Source organism: Falco peregrinus, chromosome 3, assembly GCF_023634155.1.
Source record: "Falco peregrinus isolate bFalPer1 chromosome 3, bFalPer1.pri, whole genome shotgun sequence".
Taxonomy (NCBI): Eukaryota; Metazoa; Chordata; class Aves; order Falconiformes; family Falconidae; genus Falco; species Falco peregrinus.
Window position 1 is genome coordinate 113,273,401 of NC_073723.1, and position 17,800 is coordinate 113,291,200.

The 17,800-nt window shown below is 53.5% G+C and overlaps 1 protein-coding gene across 7 annotated transcripts in view; it reads left to right on the plus strand.

Moving 5' to 3' along the window:
- CASZ1 (castor zinc finger 1) overlaps nucleotides 1–17,800 on the plus strand; it is a 208,189-nt gene that overhangs the window by 111,514 nt on the left and 78,875 nt on the right. For 4 of the 7 annotated variants that reach the window (XM_055798843.1, XM_055798848.1, XM_055798844.1 and 1 more), the window contains exon 1: nucleotides 1,437–1,581. The exons of 2 other annotated variants lie outside the window; for them this stretch is intronic. In XM_055798843.1, the coding sequence (XP_055654818.1) occupies nucleotides 1,533–1,581 (49 nt within the window). In that variant the 5' untranslated portion in view covers nucleotides 1,437–1,532. Of the gene's footprint in view, nucleotides 1–1,436; nucleotides 1,582–17,800 lie in introns of those variants that run through there. One more of the 7 variants, XM_055798846.1, reaches the window with a different exon arrangement.

Sequence of the window (17,800 nt, forward strand, 5' to 3'; positions counted from 1 at the left end):
CATCTCCCTTAAAGCAGTAGCATGACTGCTCCAGGTGGGAAGGTGAGCTGCATGCAAGGAGCGCTGCTTGGCTGGGCAGCCCACTAGGCAGGGCACACTTGTCTCCTGCCTGACACTGCCGTCCCCACTCAGCTTCCTGGCTCGGAGGGTCCCTGGATGCCTGCGTTTCACTAGACTTTGTTTAGATTTTTTCCTGGAGAAGCCAGAACACTTGTGGGTTTCACAAACGACTCCCCCCTCCTCTTCCTTCTCCCTGCCCTCTGGCCTGGTGTGCTGCCTGTACGTTTTGACACATGCAAATGCAGTGCTTGCCAAGATGATGAGTTGCGGTTGCAGCGCTGGGTCTCTGGGCTCAGGACACTCTCGGGGTGCAGCGTGTCCAGGTGCACAGAGCCAAGCAGACCTGGGCTTCTTCCAGCCCCGTGACCAACCTGTCCAGCCACTTTCGGCGAGTCACTTCCCTTGCTAGTGCCTCAGTTTCCCCATCCGTGCAGTGGGGTAATGATGCTGGCCTCCTTTGTCAAGCACATTAAGTTCTGCTTATAAAAAGGATTTAAGAGTTGGTGAGTTCATGTACTGCTCCCCAGCCCCGGTGAGGAGCCTCACTCTGCCAAAATCCACGGAGCCAAAGGTGGTGTGTTCACAAAAACAGCCTACAACCTGCTCAAAATACCTATTTAATCAGGTAAATAATCTGTTCGTTTGTTTTAAAGAAAGAGGCTTATATCTGTGTTTACCCAACACGCCTCTTAGAACCTCCCTCGCATTCTTTGCTACTTAGAAAAATAAAGCAACAAAAAATGAGGAAATTCGCTGCAAAAGAAAAACCACCCCTCCTGTGGGCCAGGCGCTCCCGCGGCGGGGCGGTGCGGGCTTCCTGCGGGGCATTGGGCAAGCTGCTGCAGCGGGCAGCCTTGTGACACCGGCGGCCGTGCCGCCACCGCCGCCGTGGCCCTGGGCGCCCGCCCCTCCGTGCCGTGCCCCGCACCGCGCGGCCGAGCCCGCACGCTGCCGCCGCCCCCGCCCCTGCCCCAGGGCTGCGGGTCCTGCCGCGCCCGGGCCCCGCGCTTCGCCCCGCGCCGGCGGCTCCCGCCGCGCTCCCCGCCCGCCCGCAGAGCCGCGCCGCTCCCGCGGGGCAGGCGGCGGCGATGGCAGCGGGCACCGCGGCCGGGCCGGTCCCGGCGGGCGGCCCTGCGCTGCTAGCGCGCCCCGGGTGCGGGCTCCCCGCGCCGTGCCGTGCGGGGGCCGCCGCTGGCTGCGGGGGCCGTGCCGGGGCCGGGGCCGCCCCAGGTGAGCCCGCCACCCCCCGGCCGGCCCCCTGCGGCCCCGGCCCCGCACCTGCCCCCGGCGGCGGGCCCGGCACGGGGGCGTGTCCGCCGGCTGCCAGTCACCGCCCCCCGCGGCGCCCGGCGCCCGCCCCCGGCCCCGCTGCCAAAGTGACTCGGGGAGGACCGGCACGGCAATGACATCAGTGCTTTAAACAACTTGTTATTCGGGAGCAATCAGCTGCAATTAGGTATTAATTAAGTATTATGAAAGTTGATTATTTAAGTGAATTCGGCTTTCGTCTCTCCGACTATGGTAAGTACAGCACAATTGTCCTTTTCCTGCCCCCGGTCCCCCGCCCGCCGCCCGGCGCAGCCCCCGCTCGCTGCGGCCGCCGGTGCCGGGCCCCCCGCGCCGGCGGTGCGGTGCGCAGCTCCCCAGCCCGGCGGCCCCCGCCGCGCGTCTCGCCCCTCCGCCGCCGCGGGGCTGGGCGCTGCGGGCAGTTCCGCCGGTGCCGGGCCGGGGCCGCCGCCGAAACTTTTACCGGCGCCGCGGCGGGATCGCGGTGCGGGGCGGTGCGAGGGGCGGCCGGGCCGAGCGGGGTGCGGGGGCGGCACCAGGTGCTGCCGGGGGCTCGCAGCCTCTTTCACTTTTCTTTCACTTGTTTTACGGAAGTTGGCTGCCGCCGCCGCTCCGGCCCCGCTCCCCCTGCCCGGCGGGGGCGGGCGGCGAGGTGAGCCGGGGGCTCCGCTCCGCAGGGTCCTTTCCGCAGCGCGGCGGCCCCCGCGGGCCGGGCCGGGGCGGCGGGGCACGGCGCGGGCGGCCGGGGAGGATGCGGAGGGGAAGTTTACGGGGGTTTTGAAATGATGCTGCGTTTATATTTGTTGTGAGTTGTGTGGGCTGTTTTCTCTTTCATTTCTTTCCCCTTCTGAGCTCTGGCGTCTCGTTGGTAAAGGTTGCTTGTCAGGTTCCTGTGCTGTCTAAATGAAAAGGAATTTAATTTATTTGGGACAAGGCAGTGTCAGATGAAGAGGCTGCTTATTACATTTAATGAGTATTTTTTCTTTTTTTCAACCTGGGCATATCTGGGATGGGTTTGTTTTTGTCCTTCCATGTGAGGTGTAAGAGACCTCCCCCACCCCTTCACATCTGGCTGGGAGGAGGAAGGTGGCCAGGCTGGGGCAACGTTATGGTTTTAGATTACAGGCCACGGTACTGGGGCCGGGTGTTTTTTTGGTCGTAGCTTTTTGTGGTGCGTCCATGGTTTTTGGTCAGGTATCAGGACGGGGAACAGGGCCTGGCCTGGTGGTGGGCTGGGCGGGTGCGTGGGCTCAGCTGGGTGGGGTGGTGGCCAGGGCTCCGTCAGGCTGGCCCCGATGGCAGCCGGGCTCCCCAGGGCTCAGTGTGCCAGCCCTTGGCCAGCCTGGGGCAGGGTCTCCTGTGGATTTCACAAAGTGGGCAGATTCAGAGCGTGGTAGCGATCCCTAGGGCCACATTACCTCCCTCTTTGGGACCCAGTCCCACCACTGTGGACCCATACCTGCTAACACAGCTGTATCTGCTCCTCCAGAATGGTGTAAACCATGCTCTCCCATTAAAAAACTAAATGGCAGCGATGGGCCAAACAGGCCTGCACTGGCGATGCGCTGTGGTCTGGGTAATTACTGCTGGAGTGTATGTGTACGTGTGTGTGTGTGTTGCTTTTTTTAATAAGGAGTAAGATGGTAATAAACTGGTTGATGATTGACTGGGCCTGAACTATGTACTCTGATGTTGTGATTGAGAGGATAATTTTGTCATCGTTTATTTCATTTATTTATTTATTTCTATCATTGATATCAGGAACCAAGCGGCTCAGGAACTGCTTCCACCCGCGAGTGTGACACGCTGGCTTTGGTTGGGTCCAGCCGTGGGCGTGTGGCTGCCTCCCTTCTAGATCAAGGAGCTGGGAGGCTGCGTGGGCAGCCCAGGAGTTAAGGATGTGGTGAAACTGCAGGAGGGCAAATGCTTTAAAGAGTAGTAAACAGTGATTTAGCTAGCCCTGATCTCCATCTCCAGGAGCCGTGGCAGTGCGGAGATGGGATCTGCAGGCAGCTGCCTGGATGCTGCCGGCGGGGCTTGGCCCGGGGCGGCCGTGCCCTCCCGGGGAGTAGTGCCCCCTGCCGGCTGAGCCTGGCGCTGCCCGGGGGCCCCCATGCCCGGCCCCCCAGCCCGGCTCCCCCAAAAAGGGACGGTAGAGCTGGCCCTGGTCCCCCAAAAAGGGACCTTCCCTCTTCTTGGGAGTGCTGTGAGCGCTCGGCCTTCCTGCCACTGCACCCAGGTAGTGCGTGGGCTTTGGGGCGCCGGTATGGGAACCTGGGCCTGCAGTGAGCCATGGAAATGAGGATCTGGGAGATCTGTTTAAGTCAGCATTACGGTCTGTGTGTGGGTGAACCCGTCTTGTCATGATCTTGGGGCAAAGACCTGCCCCATAATCACCACCTCTAACCCTTATCTACTCGGGCCAGCTTATCTCCCGCAGTCGCTGCCTCTTGAATGCTCTCCAAGCCCCATGGCTGTGGCTCCCCCGAGGCAGTGCCCTGAGGGCTGCTCACACGAGCTGCCAGCTGGCAGAGGCAAGTCCAGAGGGGTTTCTTTCCCAGAGGGACTCAGCATGTGGGGTCTGACAGTCTGCTCTTGTGGAGGGCTTTCTCAGCCCAGTCAATCCTTGCATGGACCTTCTAGGGCCAGAAGTGGTAAAGGGCTGGAAAGAATTCATGGACTGAGTCCATGTGCCCAGGGTCGTGGCAAGATGTTCTATGATTCTATGTTCCCTACATGTGACTTTCTGTAAGTCTGGTTGTAAATATCTTGAGTGACTGGGCACCTGTCACTTCCTTTGGGAAACTGTTCCCCAGCCTAATTATCCCTGGTATGAGATTGCAGGAACTGATCTCAGAATGGAGACTGAGAAACCTATGGTAAGCGGGTGGAGAAACACCTAATTTTCCACTCAAAGAGCCGTTTTGTGTCTTTGTTCTGTCACATCACTGTTGTTTGAAACACCCAGTGGATAGGAACATCACCTCTGGGCTGGTGCCAACTCTTCTGTTTTAAAAAAAAATAAAATTTAAAATTATTTTTGGCAGCGCAGATTTTTGGAGAGACGTTGGCTCGGTCAAGGTTGGTATTCCTGTGCTGAGCTCATGATCTGCAGAAGGTTCACAAGCAGTTTGTTTGGGTGTTGAGGCCGCATTCCAGTAGTCCTGTGAGATGCTTGTTGGGTGGAAAGCATTCAAGTGCTTAAGTCTACCTAGTGAAGACCCTTCCTTGAGAGAAGGGTTTACCCAGGCAGGGATTAACCTTCTCATCATGGTGGTAAGCAGGGCCCAGCTATTACTTGAAGAAGGTGCTTCAAAGCCACTTGAAGTGTGTAGGAGTGTTTCTACTGGTTTGGTGCTATAGAGCGGTAACTCACAGAAAGACCGGAAAACTGATCCCTGAGATAATAAACTTCTGTTTCCCTGCCTGCACCCTGGCTGCTGGGTCCTATTCCTTCCAAACCAGGTCTGCTACCAATGAGTGGGGTCCGCTAATGCGTGCAGGTACTGCATCTTCCGCTGTGAAACACAGTGCCCAAGAAGGGGAGGGGCAACTTGTACTAAAACAGGCTCTGAATGATACAGATACCTCAGCTGGAAGGGATCAAATATTTAATATGTAGCTTCCGTATCATGGGTTTCTCTTTCTGTTTTCCTGGACTATTTATGCTTCCACTCCGAGTCCTCCGTGCCACTATGGGAAAGGCCTATCTGATCTTGGAATTTATTTCAGGGCTTTTGCCTTGTCTGTCCCACTTCTCGTGCTGCCAGAGTGCTTGGCTGCCTTCACAGCAAGAGCCTTTGTGGCCACTTTGACTCTCCCTCTGACATCAGATCATACCCCTAGGCTGCTGTGTAACGTACAGTTTAGGTTTCCCTCTGAAAAGTTGATTGAAAGTATGTGGAAATTAATGCAGAGTCTTGTGGGAGGTGAAGACAAGCATTGCTGTGCTGCATGTCCAACCTCCACCTGGGCTCCTTCCCTCCCTCCCAGGGTTTGAAGACACGGCCGTTCCCAGGGTTTGGAGAGCTCAGGTGCCACCCAGGGCTCAGCTCCCAGAAGCGCTGACATTGCAGAGGCTGCGCTGGCCGATCCAGCTGGGGTTTGGGAGAACCAATGTCCTCGTCCTCAGCTGCACTTTGCAACGCAGAGGGGGCAGAGGAGGCTTGGCTGGAAGCAGGGGAGGGGCAGAACCTACCGCCAAAAGTCCCACACGGCACCGTCTCCTCCCCTCTGGTTCAATGCGGACTGGATCAATTTGGACGTCTTCAGCAATAAAAAATGCCGATGTCGTCCTAATTCACCAGGCCCCGAGATGACAGCAAATTTACATTTTTTAATTAAACTAGCAGCCAGTTTTTATGAGAGGGGGCTGGGTTATGCAAATCAAATGGTTGTGTACGAAAGATTAGGAGAGTTTGGGAATAAATTCCACAAATGCTAATAAAAAAAAAAAAAGAGAAAATGAGAGGGGGGAGAGAGAGGGACATTGTTCCATTAGCCCCTTTTAGACTGATTTCCCTAGGGAGAAAGCAATGGGGGGTGAGAGATGGAGGCAGCTTTCAGAGACAGGTAAAATCCATTTTGAGGATTGAGAGCCCCCTGGACCAGGACCTTGTTGCTCCCCATTTCCTCTCCCAGGGCTCGCAGGGGAGATGGAGGCAGACATCAGTAGCAAAAGAAAAACTTGCTAGCTTCTAATCCCCGTTCCTGCTTGACCAGTGATCTTACAGGCTGAGGCTGGGGAGCTGCCTTGGGTGACTGCAGCCTGGTTGAGGACATGGAGGAGATGCGTGGTGCATAGCTGCTGGAGGGGCACGGGTGGGTCGAGGGCCAGGCCAGGTGATGGTGGTGTTGCAGGAGGGCAGACGTGGCAGGGTAACAGAATGGTCCCTGGATGGGCAAAGCCCAGACTCTGGCCATAAGTGAGCACTGAAGCAGCTACCCAGGGCTGCTTCGGATGGGGAGCGTCCTTGGACTGACAGGTGGGACACGGGGCAGTGCCAGTGGCGGGGATCAGGACCCTGGGGCTTCCCCCTTGCTTCTGTGCAGCGTTTGCTGGTGGGCTCCCGGTCCCTGGCGGGAGCTTGCTGGTTAGGCAGACAGTAAAACCGATCACAGGTGCAGGGCTGGGCTGCTGTTCCACATAAGCACAGGCTTCATCTGTGGAGCAGAGTGTGTTTTGGAGAGGGCTAATGATGCTCTTCCCTCCCCAGACTGTAGGACCCTGTTGCCCATTCACAGGGTTCTCAGTGGCCGAGTCCAGCTGTTAACTTCTCTTCCCAGTGTGTTAATCCGGCACCAGCCTTCTCCACTTTCTCAAGAGACTTCCCATCTTTCTTCATATGACAATTCCAGAAAATAAGTTTGTCAGGCCTTTTTGAGAACAAATAGTTACAATGAACCAAAACCATGTACTTCACTTCTGTAAAATATGTTCTTGTTCAAGTTTCCCAAAGAATTCTGAGTTCTCATTGCCTTTTGGGGGTTAGGTGTGGTGGCCAAGTACCAAAGCAATTGTTTGCTCTGCCATGGAGAAACACAACCAGAAAATGTCTGGAGGCTGGGAAACTGCTTAAAGCTTCCAGTCCTAAGGCAGTTTCATGCTCAGAAAAAGCTGAACAACCCATGTAGGCTGGCAAGAGAGAGCAAGGGGTGGAGAGAAGGAGATACAAGGGAAAAGGATGGGAAGATGAAAAAGTCACTGGGTGCACTTTATGGCAATCCCCTGAGGATTTGGTGCCTCACTCGAGAATTTTGCCATCCATTCCTGGTTTTGGGGTGTGAAATGATGATTCATCTACATGCACATGTTTTGCTTTGGAGAGGTGACATTTTAGTAGAGCTTCTTGTGAAATCAATAAAAACACCATGCTCTACTAGAGTGTTTCTGGAGGTGTTCCCCACACCCAACACCTACGTCCCCGTCACCCTGTCCTGCACATGCACATCCGCCCCGGACACTTGCGCACCCCTGTGTTCCTGGACACTCGTGTGCCCTGTGTCGGCACTGTGCTGAATTTCGTGTTTCCCAAGTTGCTGTCTCACGACATCGCCTTCCTCTGCACATGGCTCTATGCCCTTGCGTCATCGTGATGATGAGAGGATCTTTCTTAGCAGCAAGGGGAGATTGGTCTGGTCTGTGCCCTGCATGTTAGTGCTGCTGCAGTGTGTCCCCCACCGTTCCTGCTGCCCAGGGGGAGCGATGGCCTTGGCGGTGGGCTTGGTCCGCAGCCGCAGGCAGGCAGGCAGTTGTGCGGGGGATTTTTGTAACGCAAGTTTCTGAGCTGAACTAGTGCCAAGTTCAGCCTAAATCTAACAAAGAGAGTTCCAGAACAGGTCTGTGAGATGTGGCAGAGTCTGAAGATTTTGGTGTAGGATGAATAACTCCTGATCTATGAAGTGGGCATAATCATACTCCCCTGTGCAGCCCAGAGCCAGGGCTGGGCACTTCAGTGATGGAGATAAGTGAATGAGGCCTGGCTGCGGTCCATGGATGAGTGCGGGGGTCGGGCTGCAGCGCTCCTCCCTCCGGCCGGGGTGTGGTGGCTGGGGTGTGGGAGAGCGGAGCCAGCTCCCACTTCCCGGGAGCTCCTGCACCCACCTGACCCGTGGCACCCTCGACGTCCCGGCAGCTGCAGCGCCGCAGGCTGCAAGCACCCGTGGGTCCAAAGTGAGCTGTCATGGACCCGCAAGGGGGGCTCTCCGGCACCTGGGCAAGGAGGTGCAGAGCTCCAGCTGGGCTTTTCCGTTGTAATGGTGCCGTGGTGTCAGCCCCTCTCCCAACACTGGCTGGGCCAGGGCAGAGCAAAGGAAGAACCAGGAACTTTTAGCTTCCATACATGGGAAACTGTCAAAAGCCAGGTAGCAACACCAGCTTTCGTCTGGTATTTCCAGAAAAACCCGGCAGGGCCTGGCATCCCAGGGCATAATTTATTATGGAAAAATAAAATAATAAAGTCCCAATCCCTTTGAGGCCTGAGTCATAGAAGCATCTTCTCATTAAAGCAGCTCCACCTCTCCGCATGGTGTTTGCCAGCACCATCCATGCCTGTAAGAATCCACTCCCTGAGCCGGCTCGCCCAGGGCAGCCCTCCTCCTCCTTGCTGCCTGTGCTTCCCCAGCACCCCTCTCCTCCAGCACCCCTTCCCCTATCTGGAGGAGCACGAGCAGCTCCACACGGCAAGCCAACTTCTCCCCAGGCCTCCCTTCTTGGAGCCAGTGGCATGTTTTGATGGTGTGTTTTGTAGACAAATGTCTTCATCTTTTCACCCACCTTCCACCCCCTGTGCTATCATGTTCTCTGGGCATGGCCCTGGCTCCCGCATCCCCCTCTCCCTGCCACGTGGTGTGGAGGTGTGTGTGGTATCTTTCCATGGCTTGAAGCTCTCTTTCAAGTGGCCCTCTGCAAGCAGGGAAAGGAGAGGAAGCTGCTCCTGGAGTAATTACCATCTGCATGTCCCGAAGGCAGGCAGCAGATGTTAGCAGAGGAGGACCGGATTGGAAGAGGGTGAGGGAACAGAGGCTGGGGAGAGAGGGTCTGATTTTTCTTCTTGATTGCGTATGAGTATTTTCAACAGAAGCTCAGTAGGACAAGAATCAGAGTTTTGCAAGCTGATCCATGCACTTGGAAACTTTCAGAGAAAGTTCCTTTGCTTGCTCTTGCTGTGCTTTCAGTCATTCACCCTTGCTTTTCTCAGCCTTTTTCTATGCTGCACTGTTTTAACTTCTCTTGCTAAATAGCTTTCCTTTATGTCCTCCTTCCTCTCCTCATTCCCACAGACCCGTCACTCTTTGTCACCCTCCTGGACTTCCCATTCTGCCTTTGATTCTGTCTTGGTTTCCCTTTCCTTCCTCCCCCCTGGCCCTCCACCTCCCTTCCATTATCTTACTCTCTTTATTTTTCATTTCCCCATTTGTCTGTGGGCTGATATTCAGATGAGCAAACTTCTTCCAGTTAAAGGAGGTCATGAATATTACGATTTTTCTATCAAACAATGAAATATGGCTCAAATTACTCTAAAGAATAGGGCCCTTTTCATAAACCACCTGCTGTTTTTTTTGAAAGAAAGCACAACCACTCGCCTGTGTGCTTCAAGCAGTTGTCTCTCATCTCCACCTCGCCAAGCTTTGCCATTCCAATTTCTTCCTCTGAGTTTGCTGCTCTTGGTGGAGTATGTCTGCTCTTCCCAGACTGCCAGCACCCAATGAGTCTGGGTTTGGGCAGGTTGGGACAGGAAGGTGATTCTGGCAGGATCCTCACTACTTTGAATGATGGTTTGTGATTGTGCTTTTTTGATTGCGGTGTGTTTATTTTGGGGTTTTATTTTTGTTTTCAACAACATTTTGGTCTGAAACTCATTACCTCTCAGCTTGACAGAGAGAGGGATCTCATATTCAGATGTTAGCACTCAGCGGGGTGTGGAAACGCACAGACACCACTGCCTTCTCCTTGTCTTGCTGCTGTGGACCAGCCCTCTCTCCCCATGGTGAGGAGGGCTGTGGTGGAGGTGTCCTGCTCAGGCCTGGACACCAGCCTGGGGCTGTGCCTTCACGGTAAGCCTCTGTGTGTGCCGAGGCTGAGCTGAGCTCTCGTTCCAAACTGATCTGTCAAGGCTGTCAAGGCTCACTGCTGAGGCTGGGAGTTCAGTTTGTCTGGCTGTTCCCAGTGAGGTGAGGGCCATGTATGCAGCACCCCAAGAGAGAAGTTAGAATAGATCAGTGCTGGAGGTGAGCCCCTGAGCCAGGCAGGTCCCCTGGTGGGGACAGGGGTCCGCACTGCTGTCCTCTTCCTCCTGGCCACGTGGCTTCGGAGCAGGAGCAGTGAGGACAGCAGCTGCAGATGCCTTTCCTCCTGAGACCTTAGAAAGCCAGGTATGTGCTCCATGACATCCTGCTTTGCCTGTGGTCCTGGCTGGGCTCAGCCGGACAGTGCCCTGCCTTTGCCAGCACCGGTGCGGCTTGGCCCTTAGCCCTTTAGTGGGGATGAGAGGAGTGGTGGAGCTGTGCCCCAGGGGCTGGAAAAGTGCAGGCAGAAGGGTCTCTGCACTCCCTCGGGAGCTGCTGCAAGGCAGGTGGGCAGTGCCACAGAAGGGGACAATAGAGGACACCAACTTGTCTCAGACTTGCATTTTGTTTTCAGTCCAGCCTATTTATATTCATCACAGTTGCTATTTTTTCCCCCAGTTACATGAATGTGTCTTGCCCTTGCTACCTTCCATCTTCCCTGAGCAAACCTTGCCATTTTTCACATGTCTGTCTGGGAGGTGCATGGCATCCTCCCGCGTGGGCAGAGACCACTCTTCTCCAAGGAAGCAGCTGCCCCGGCGGTGTGCTCCTTCCAGGAGCCCGGCCCAGCCCTCCCGCCCTCTCCCACCTGGCCCCACGTTTCCCTGGACAGAAACGGCATACACCGCCTGGGCTGTGTGAGCACGGAGTTTGTTTTGCCAGGGTGACCTGTTTAATCATCTCATTTTCTGGTGGCCGTTTATTCCTCGTTTCCACGGTTACAGCCCCATTAAGAGGAGAAGCAATAAGGCAGCGAGTCAAACAGGTAATAAAAACATTAAAGCCATGTGCGCATTGGGAAGGAGGGAGGGCGAGCAGCACTCAGTGAGACGAGACAGGCCATGCCAGGGAGACAGAAGGGTTGCAGGGAGCTTGTGCTGCACAGTGTGGTAACACCCAACTCAGTTCCCAACCTCTGCAGGGGCCTGGCTGCCAACACAGCATCCCACAGCATCCTACCCCTCTCCCTTGGATTGTGCTGCCATGCAGGACAGTGTCACTGCCACCGGTGCACTGCTCACCACCATTGCTGTGCTGCTAATGCAGAGCTGCGAGTAGCCAAAAGCACTTGAAATCAGAGTATTTTTGCACCTATATTATATCTCAGGGCTGTGGCTGGAAATGAGTCTGGCAAAACTCATAACTTGCTGTTTCTGTTTAGTTACGGTGATGCTGGTGGACCCAAACATTTGCCATTGTAATGGCTCTACCATGGTACTCATTGAGGTACCTGTATTACTGATGTCAGCTGTACTGGTGCCCTGAGGAGCGTGGCTCTGCAGAGCTGTGCTTCTGCACAGTTCCTAAAGTAGTACTAACTGTTAAAAATACTACCCTAATGCATTTACAACTGGCTACCTAAGCCAACACCACCCAGAGTATCATGGCAGTGGTTTGAGGCTTTCCTAGGTAGAATAAGTATCTGTTTATGGAAGGGTGTATTTCTGCAACCTCCAGGAGAAGGTCAGGCTCCATGGAAACAGGATAGCTAGGTCTCTGCTCCGTGGCGGCATGGGGGCTGCCAGCCTGTGACTGCGGCGTGGGGAGCGGTGGGGGATGCCTTATGACCATAGCTAGAAATGAAGGGAGAGCTGTGGAGGGCAGGCAGCATAGCTGTGAATTACCTCTCTCCTGCCAGCAGGAATCCCCAGATTTCTGCTTTTCCATTGTGGGCTCATAAAAGGAAGGTAGCAACATTAAGCAACCTAAAGCAACTACTCTAGAGTGAGGAGAAGGCAAAGAGTCCTGATGTCTCAAGAAAAAGGAGGGAATTGCCTTCAGAGCGGCTCACTTTCCACCAGGCAGTGTTCCTCAGGGGTCTCAGTAGGTGGGAGCCTTTTTTCACTATATGCTTGTTATCCCAAACCTGACTTTGTCCACAAGGAGATTGTGCCCTGTCTCTCTGGGGAGATTGCAGGCTAGATGTGCTCTTGGGCATAAAATCTGACTACAAAAGCCAGCAGAGTTACTTTTCCTTATCATTTCCCAGTGGCCATGGAGGCCAAGCGGCACTGGCTCTCAGGTGAAGAGATGTTAGTGAGTGAATTGACATTTTTAATACTTGTCTTTCATGTGAGGGCCAGTAGCCATCTCTGATGGTCGAATGGAGATTGAAGTGATGTCACTAAGAAATAATTTTAAAACTTCCTTGGACACTGTAAGCCAGAAGCTTGGATTTTCAAAGTCACGCTGCGTTGGCCAAATTTTGTTTCTTTGGAGCTGGAGGTTTATCAAAATTGCCACATCTCGGAGCAGCAAGGAAGGTTGGGCTCTCTGGAGACCTGCCCTGGGCTGGAGAATATAGACTTTGTGAAGCTGCTCTTCGTTTCAGACAGTCTGTAGGATTGGTCTGTGAGCTGACTTGGTAATTATGAAGACGATTCTCCAGGACTCACTCCCTCTTACTGTAGTGATGTGAAAGGCCCCATCCGTTCCTGAGAGTGGGGAGAGGGGTTTGACCTTCCTCTGTGTGATCTCTGGCTACGCTGTGTTGTGCTGCGTATTACACAGGGTAGGTACAAACTCTGATGCTTTATGCAAGCTGCTTATAAGTAATGGGCTTAGGAAAAACAAGCAAACTGCGTAGCTGAAAACTCCCCTGCTCCAGATGGGTTTGAGCTGCCAGGTCGCTGTCGTAAAGGAGCAGGTGCCTACAGGCTGGAAGGGTTCTGGCCTTTGAACGAGGGTGTGTTTCACTGTGGATGAAGAGGTTAAATATAACAGTCTCCTTCATATAGGGAGCATATAGCCCTAACAACAGAACAAAAATAACTCAGAAAAGCAAACAAGAGAAGAGAGCAAGAAGGTAATCATGGAAATGCAGGGAAACGGAGTAAACTAACTGAAAGGATGTTTTACCTGCTAGCTTTTCTCTGTGGGAATAGTCTGCCTCATTACAGCCCCACTTTGCCATGCTGTTTTTTTTTTTTTTTATTTATTTCTGTCATTGTTTTGGGTTTTATAGTTTCTTTTCTCTGGACTTTATCAGGAAACATATTTGTGGTGAGTGCCTGTGAAAGGGCCTGGCTTGCTGAGTAAATGTTCAACGTGGAAATGAGCTGTGTGACCTTGAGGGGGGGAGAGGGAGGAAAGCTGAGAGAAATTCATAAAAAGCTGAAAAAGAAAAGAACAAGGAGAAGGGAGGGGAGAGGAAAAAAAGATAAAAGGCCTGGCCGAACTAGAAGAAGTCACACAGGAGAGAAATATTGGTCTTTCTTGTTAAAGCGGTGATTGGACATGTAGTATTAGACATCTTAAAGAGGCCCGATTCTCAGCTGTGCTAAGCACTGACACTTTGAAAAATAGGCCCATTTAAGGTGACTCCAGTTGGGCAACAAAAGTCAGTAGTCACTTTAGATCATCTTGGCCTGTGTTCAGAAGGGTGAATTTTATCCTTGGCAAAAGGCCAGCGGGAGGCCTTTCTGTGTACTGTTCCCGTTCCCAGAATAGGACCTGGGGTGGCTCCTGGGCCTCACGCCGGTCCTTTGGGGCAGGGGCAGGAGCCTCTGTCCCGAGGCGCTGAGCCGAGCCTCGGCCTGCCCTCCCCACGCCGGGGGCAGCGGTCACCAGCTGGCCTCATGTGGCACAGCCCCCGTGTTCTCGGGTTCATAAACTGGGCCTGGATTTATTTGTGGAGTTTTGTGGGAGCTGTGGGTGTTTGGGAAAGGTGCCAGACAGCAAAGGCCCCTGTCCTCAGTGCAGGGCTGGTAAGGAGCCACAGTGCAGGCTTCCCCGGCACGCACAGGGTCCCTCTGGTGTGTGTGGTGGAGGTGTAGGTACTCACTTTTGGGAACTGGCAAGGATCTCAGTCAGAAAAGACCATGAAAACACTGTTGTGAGGAAAATGAGTAAGAAAATTTGGGCAGAAACATGCTGCCATTGCTACTGGAGATCAAGATGTGAAGTCCAAACACACTCTGGAGTTTGGGTTTCCAGAACTGCCAGGTTTGCACTTGAAGGCTTTTACTTCAGTCCCACATCTAGTCCTGGATGATCTAAACTGGATTTTAGAATTGTATTGTAGGGATTGGAGAGAGGCGAGCACTGAGTTTTTGCAGGTTTGTATTTTTCTTTCTGTGTGGGATGTTCTCTAGGGTGTCCTTAGTATCTTGATGACACCAGTGCGGGGAAGCCCCTCGGCTCTTCAGCTGCAGCATTTAGCTCTCGGCTGCCCGTTCCCGTGCGTCACAGCAGGGAGCTGGGCACAGGAGGAGCTGGCACCCAGCAGTCATGGGGGACTGGAGCAGAAACCCTTGCACTGGTCTCCGGGCAGCTGATGACTTCAGCTATTTTTTTGTTGTTTGAATGCATGAAAAATGTTTGGATGCGTTTAGGATCCCCTTACAGCTCATCATATTGTCATTTCTTCGGCTCCCCAAATTCTCTTCATTTTCAAGAGGGGAAGTCTAACTTCACTGGCATCAGCACAAAACAAAATAGCTGCACTAACGATCTTTGCATACACATCTTCAAATTTTTCGTCATTTGGCGGGGGGTGGGGGTGTGTGTGATTTCTTTCTGCAAGCCTGAAAATTGTAGAATTAGATTTTCATTGCTCATATGGGAGAGCCCTACTGTGTAGAGGAGAGCGTTTTTTGATTTCTTTCCAGTTGGAGTGTGTGAAATAGTAGTGAAGAGTCTTTTCTAGCGATGACCTCAAAGTAATTTCTATAGCAGTGCAATGTGATGTCAGACAGACAGTATGCAGCTGGGTGGGAAGTGCAGACAGTGGGGGCATGAGTGCCTGACACAGGGGAAAACCAGCATAAATAAAAAACATTAGTCCAAGGCTTTGGGGGGGAACTAGAACAAAGTCACCAGTGCAGGTGCCAGCGCAAGGAACTGTAACTGTACATTTAATAGCTTCGGATGTTTGCTTTTATGTGACAGTTGCTGTTCAAGCAAGCAGATTGGAGAATTCCAGACTTGCATGGATTTCAGGGATTTTATTTGTATGTGTTCTGTACAAGACATTAGTGGGGTGGGAGCACAGGGAGTGCATGAAGCAGGAGGAGGGCCCAGGATCCTGCTTCTCCCTGCCCTCGCACTCACTATCCCACACACCTTGATTTATCCACACATGTTCGTTTGCTGAGCTGAGCCTTCCCCGCATTCCTGTCTCCTTTCTGTCCGCTGAAGTCATTCTTCCCCCAGACTCATCGCACTCACCTGCTCCCTGCTGCTCCTGCACTCCCAGGAGCATCCTCTGTCCCATTCCCGCATATGCACATCCTCTGCCTCTCTGATGATGGTGCCTGGCACTGACCTGCTCAGCCAGGGAGCTCTGCAGCCTGACCCCATGCTGAAAGCCCCAACTGGAAGGCAAGCGGCTGTGCCCCATGCACCTGCCCTGCCTGGCCTCCCCTGCCTGGCTCTGGGTTCAACTGCAACTGTCCAAAGAGAACTGAAAGGCAGAGGCATGTTTTCACAGTTTATTCTCCAAAAGGAAAGCCTGCAAGGGGTGAGGGGCAGACTCCTTGCAGCGAAGGTGTTAACAAATAGCAGGTGATTAAACATGACAAGCAGTGACATTTCTGTGTGGGGTTCTCAGTACCAGCAATGCCAAGAATGAAGCTATAAACCCTGACATTTTGTGTTATGCACTGAGGTTTTTAATAGACATCTTTCTCTCCCTCCCCCCTGTTTATTTCTTTTATTCCTTTTTTCTGTTCTGTCCCCTTCCCCCTTTCCCTCTCCTCTCATCCTGACCCTCACCCTGGCTCTGCCCCAGCCCAAGTGCCCCACGCCTCCTCTTCCCATACCTCCCTCCCTGCCCTTATCTTTGCTTTCTTGCTTTACCAGACTCATTTGTCTGATGGCTTTCACTTTTTCTTTTGTTCCTCTCTTCTTCCCTGTATTCTTGTTACACTTTTCCAAGCTTTTTTGCTTTTTGTGGTGCCATTCCCCCTTCCTTACTCTTCTCTTCCTTCTCCTAACTCTGGTCTCTGCCATATGCACACACTTGCAGTCTTTCTCACACATATGCACTCCCACACTTCATTGCACACACACCGCCACTTTCAGCACACTTTTCTGCTCTCCCCCCACGCACTCGCGCTCTCTCCTGCACCGTCTCTCACATGCGCTCGCACTTGCTCTTTTCTTTCTGTGCTTTCCCTCTCCTGCTCTTCTTTGTCTTTGTTACTCCCTTCTGCTGTCACCCTCCCTCTGTTCTTTTCCACTCTCTCCCCTTCTCCCTCCCTTTCCTTTCTCTTTTTGGGGCCTGATGTAATACGCTAACCATGGGCAGCCAGGCCAGTTGCTTGTCAGGGAGCAGGTGTCCCACCCCTGAGTGATGTTTTTGTTAATAACATTTTTGCCCTGACTCAGAAGCTGGCGTTTTGGAGATCGGTTGTTGGGTTTTTTTTAAGGACAGTAGCTGAGGAGGCTGTGCTTTTGGGAACAGTTGCTGGGTTCATACTAAAAGGACTGCAACAGTTGCTCTGCTGAGCAGCACACGTTGGAACAACTGCGGATTCTCCCCCCCCGCCCCCCCCCCCCCCCCCCCCCCCCCCCCCGCCCCCCATATCTATCCAAAGGGCATTTGGAGGTGACACCCAATGCACCGTCCCCCTTGCAGCCAGCTCTAATTGGAGCCAACAGGCTGCTGCAGGCTCTTGGCTTTAGGAACAGGGTGCTCCTGCCACCGGAGTTGGCCCTACCCAGCAGCCGGCTGTATTAGAAAAAAACTTTCCTCCTCTGCCTCTGCTGCCTTCTCCTGATGGGGCTGTGGGCCCAAAATTAGCAAAATGCTGGGGGTGACCCGAGCATTCAAACATAGAGCTCTCACAGAGCTCCACATTGCCAAGTCACCTGGTCTCCAGGGCTCAGCGGTAGTGGCCTGGCTGCGTGATCTGAACATAAGGAAGTGGTCTCCAGGCACAGAAAGGTAGAAAGGTTTGGTGGCAGTCGTCTGCTCCCCAGTACATGGCCTGCCTGGCTCACTGCATTTTACCAGGCTGTGATCTCCTTCGTGGAGAGGCCAGGGAACAATGCATGATGCTTCCCACTCAGCAGGATGGAAATTGCGTGGGCTGACCCATCAGAGCCTGTCTTCTCTGCTGAATCAGCCTGGCTATCAGCACCAGGGTCTGAACCTTCCCCATCTGGTGGCCCCAGTGACAGTCACACTGCCAAAGCCATTGTGAAGTGCCACGTGGGGACTTGAGGTATCTCCAAGAGGCTCTTTGAGCTGCACGGCGATTCCTTCTCATCCGGCTGTGGGAGTCTCTGCCTCTCTCCAGGTCCCTGGAGAAGATCTGTATGAAGCTCCTGGAGAATTACCATGCATGCGCTGTCTGTGATGTGTGTTGGTGGCTTACTGGCCCATCGCTATAGCTGGCACATCTGTGCTGAGAGCATCCAGGGCAGGCAAGAGGCTCTCGTGGGCAGACAGTGAGGACAGAGGCTTGAGGCAGCCTCCATATGCAGGAGATCACTGGAGCCCAGTATAAAGGGCTCAGCAGGTATTTGAAATGAGTCCAAACTAAACTGCAGCTTCAGTCCTAGTATTTTCTCTTCCTTGACTCTGCAGTTGCTCTAAAAATCAAAATACTTCCCCCTAAAGGCCCCACCTTCCCATAAATGTGCCTCTCCCTCCCTGTCCTCCCAGGTCTTATTGATCAAGCGCCACAGACGGTGGCTGCAGTTTGAGTTGCCAAGTAGG